Source organism: Populus nigra, chromosome 11 (genome assembly GCF_951802175.1).
Source record: "Populus nigra chromosome 11, ddPopNigr1.1, whole genome shotgun sequence".
Classification (NCBI taxonomy): Eukaryota; Viridiplantae; Streptophyta; class Magnoliopsida; order Malpighiales; family Salicaceae; genus Populus; species Populus nigra.
Genome location: NC_084862.1, coordinates 1405851 through 1410228, shown reverse-complemented (window position 1 = coordinate 1410228; position 4378 = coordinate 1405851). Strand labels below are relative to the sequence as shown.

Below are 4378 nucleotides of genomic sequence, written 5' to 3'. Positions count from 1 at the left end.
TTTTAAATTATTTTAACATAATTCAAAAACACTAAAAAATTCCAAATTTTAACAAAAATTAACAAAAAAACAACTTCAACCTCAATTCCAAACTATTAGTCATCTATCTTCTTTTCCTTTTTCTTTACTTAGCGGTGACGAAAAGTTGATAGTAGCAACTTTTCCTCACCGCTAAGTAGCAATCGTTTTTACTGATTTTTAGCAAAAGCTAAAGAAAAGCTCTAAAGTCAGAAAAAAACAGAAAACTAAAAGTAGCAGGTAACTTTTTGAGTGGTTTCTTTTTTGGAAACTAATTATTGATCTACAAGCTATTCATACAAAACCAAGAAAAGAAGAGTTAATTTAGAAGTATTTATATTTTCTATAAACTCGTAAACTCGGTTTAAATTTTACTGATTTTTGAATTTTAAATTTGTTTTTTACATTAAATACATATTTAGTAAAAAAACCTTGGTGTTACATAGCAAATTTCCCAGAAAAGTAAAAGGTTCCGAAGCATGATTCCACTCCTGCAAACTTTTTTTAATGCATCTCTTTTAGATAAAAAAAAAATAATGTAGTGCACAATTCGTGGAATATTAGCCTTTCTAATAATAGAGTGGAAATGATTAAAAAAAAAAATCCTAAACATGATTCATCGAGATATTATCAAAAAGTCAAAAAGGAAAATAAATGTAATCATGTCGACGCTGTTAGCTAGCCTTTTTCTTTCTTTAAAAACTGAAGAAATAAAAAAGGTCTTGTGATCAGCTGAGTGCAACCTCTTCCCTTTGTTATCTAGCCTTTCATCTGTTCACATTTCATTTAGTGAGTTTCTCTAGGCTACAAAATGGATAGCATCATCTATATGGATCCTGTCTTGTACAACGCTGCACAAGAAGGCAATATCGATCCCTTTGAGAATTGTCAAACCTGCCTTGATCAGCTATTGACTCCAGACGAGAACACCATTCTTCATGTCTACTTAACAAACCAAAGCAGTAAAACCGTACCCACTGATTTTGTTAATAGAATTCTTGAAAGGTGTCCACCTCTGTTATTCCAAGCCAATAAGAGAGGAGAAAGCCCCCTCCATTTGGCAGCAAGAAATGGCCATTCCAACGTGGTAGAAGTCCTCATTGACCGTGCAAAAGCTCTACCTGCAGATACGGAGAGCAGAGTAACAGAAGCTAAAATGATGTTGAGGATGACGAATGAAGAGAAAGATACAGCGTTGCATGTGGCAGCTCGAAATATCCAAGCCCAAGTGGTGAAAATATTGACAAAAGAGGACCCTGAGTTTCCATATTCCGCCAATGTTCATGGAGAAACTCCACTTTATATTGCTGCTTCCATTATCACGAGGAGGAGGGAAGAACGAGGAAAGGTGATCGATGAAATCCTTACTAATTGCATTTCAGTGGACTATGGCGGCCCTAATGGTAGAACTGCTCTACATGCGGCAAGCAAGATGGGAGATGATGGTAGGATTTTGCTCTCAAGTCTGGAGAATTAAATAATTTATATATAAAAGCCACGTATATTTGATTTTATATATCCGTGATTGCTTCATAATTAGCTTTTTATTTTTTAAATAAAATAAATTATACCACTAAAATTCTTTGTAAGTTTAAGTATTGGATATATAGTAATTCACATAGACGATGTGAAATCTCTGTTGTTCATGAAGGATAACTTTTATTCCTTGTTTTGTTGGTTTCAGAGACAGCAAGAAAATTGTTAGAAAAAGAAGAAAAGTTGACGAAAACAACCGATGACAACGGCTGGTCACCACTTCACTACGCTGCCTATTGTGACTGGTCTAGTGCTCGTGTAGTGGAAGTATTACTAGAATGTGATGCGTCCGCGGCCTACATTGCTGAAACAGAGAAGAAGAGAACAGCACTTCACATTGCTGCCATTCGAGGACGTGTAGATGCAATGAAAGAGATTGTTTCTCTTTGCCCAGCATGTTGTGAGCTAGTTGATAACAGAGGCTGGAATGCCCTTCACTATGCTGTGGCAAGTAAAGATAGAAAAGTATTCGAGGAATGTCTGAGGATTCCTGAACTTGCAAGACTTAAAACCGAGAAGGATGACAAAGGAAACACGCCCTTCCATCTAATTGCTGCTTTAGCGCACGAGAATAAGCATTGGAGAGGTGTTTTCGATTACAGGGAGATATATGGTCTTAATAAGCGAAAGCTAAGCGTCAACGACATTGATGAAGGAGATTATGGAGAGATACAGGTAATCAAATCCTCTATGAATTAACTGTTGTGAAAATTAATGCATCCATTAAACAATGTTTAATATAAGTCGTGCACTTAATTGATGTTAATTACTAAGAAATATAAGAAACAAGAGACTGATATTTATCTTATTAAGACTTGGAATAACTTTGGATATTTAATTAGCCTTACATAACAAACTGAACAAGAATTATGCAACTCATGTTTATCAACTCCTAAAAACATGCAGGTAAGACTAAAACAAACAAATAATGATACCCTAAAACAAACCCATGTTTAATATATTTTTAATAAAAAAACACTTTTAAAAACCATACAATACCAAACATAAAAGTGAAATCATTAATTTGAATAACTTAATAATCTTTTTTATTTGAAATCAAGTCATTTTATTGATTTTGTTCAATTCTTCATCTACAATAACAGATTATGCATATGAATCGAATGTAACTGCTTACAAAAAACATATATTATTCAATAAAAAAACAAAAAGTAGTGCAAATGAATGAAAAAAATACAATAAATTAAAATTTTAAAAATCTGAAAATTGAAGTTGAAAAATCTAACAGAAACTTAACATAATCTTACAAGCATTGAAGGAGAGTAACAATAAACAATAATATATTGGAAATTAATTTTAGAATGAAATGATGTAAAATTAATGGCATATAAAATTACGTCCATATCTTAGTTTTCTTTTCGGGGATAGTTGGGCTAATGTAAAGCATGCGGTTTAATTTCAACCAAATAAGTTTTTGTTACCTGCTAATTATATATAATATATACACTAACCGAAAGGACTTGATTGCAAACAAGCTAGTTATGGAAACAAAAAACAAAGGCTTGGAAATTGATATATGATATTTGTTAAATAGCTAAAAATGATAAATGATATTTTACCCTAAGTATTTTGCAGAAAGAGATCCTAGAATCCCTTGAAGATGTTGGCAGTCGACCGCTTGGCCGCCAGCGCAAGGTTTTGGGAAGAGGGAATGAGGAGAGAAACAAAGAGAAAGAGGATGCTATGAGTAAAGCAAGGGAGTCTCATCTAGTTGTTGCGGCGTTGATAACAACGGTAACATTTGCTGCAGCATTCACCCTTCCTGGCGGTTACAAGAGCGACCGAGGCAATGCAATTCTAGCTAAAAAAGCTGCTTTTATAATATTTATCATATCAGATGCAATGTTAATGGTGCTCTCTATTTGTGCTATCTTCATCCACTTTTATATGGCGTCTTTTCAAGGTTTAGAAATGATAGATAAGGTAACCACTACGAAACTATTGAGTTATGCCATGATGTTTACCAGGATAAGCATGGGGACAATGGTTACCGCATTCATCATGGGCATATATGCAGTTCTAGAACCTTTCTCGGGGTCTGCTATCAGCGTTTATGTCATTGGTTTGGGCTGCCTCTTCTTCTTTATATATTTCATGTATAGGATATTTTACGAGGTGAGATTTAGTAGTGAAACAATCGATTCTAAATTTTCTATCAAATAAAACTCTGATGTATTTTTTTTAAATTCTTATTGTTTTTTAAAAGAATTTGTAATGTCATATGTTCAGAAATCATGTGTTTGGCTCCCAAATCAATTGTCAATTTTTTATATTTTATTTTGTAATTGATGCACATCACAAGTCAAGTAGTCAAAAACTCTTACATTAATTTTCTTTTTCTTTTTCTTTTTCTTATTCGTGACTAAAATTTAGTGACACAACTACTAGTTGGGACAGCTAAATTTATTTTCCAGGCACAATTTGCTTTGATGGTTTGTTTATTAATCAAGATTGTACTTGCAAAGTGTTTGTTTTTGTATTTAAGAAGTATTATTAGTTTTTTTTTATTATTTTTTTTTAAATTAATTTTTTTAAATTTTAAATTGTTTTAATATGTTAATATTAAAAATAAATTCTTAAAAATAAAAATAAATAAATTATTTTAATACATTTTTAAATAAAAAAATATTTTAAAAAACAATCTACCATAATCTCAAAATATTGTAAGAAAAGTACTCTAAAAAGTAGGCTCATGTGCCACGTGGCTAGCTTGTTTACACCTTATATCTTTAATATTTGAGGGTGTATATTATCATATAATTTTACACCCCACAAACATTAAACTCTATATCTGGACCTTTAAAAA

The 4378-nt window shown here is 32.1% G+C and overlaps 1 protein-coding gene across 1 annotated transcript; it reads left to right on the top strand.

Moving 5' to 3' along the window:
* Window positions 1-714: 714 nt before the first annotated feature.
* On the top strand, window positions 715-3804 carry LOC133668746 (ankyrin repeat-containing protein At5g02620-like). The gene is made up of 3 exons (XM_062088729.1): window positions 715-1463; window positions 1703-2229; window positions 3148-3804. The coding sequence occupies exons 1-3, from the start codon at window positions 830-832 to the stop codon at window positions 3733-3735; spliced, it is 1749 nt and encodes a 582-aa protein (XP_061944713.1). The 5' UTR covers window positions 715-829; the 3' UTR covers window positions 3736-3804.
* Window positions 3805-4378: the final 574 nt, after the last annotated feature.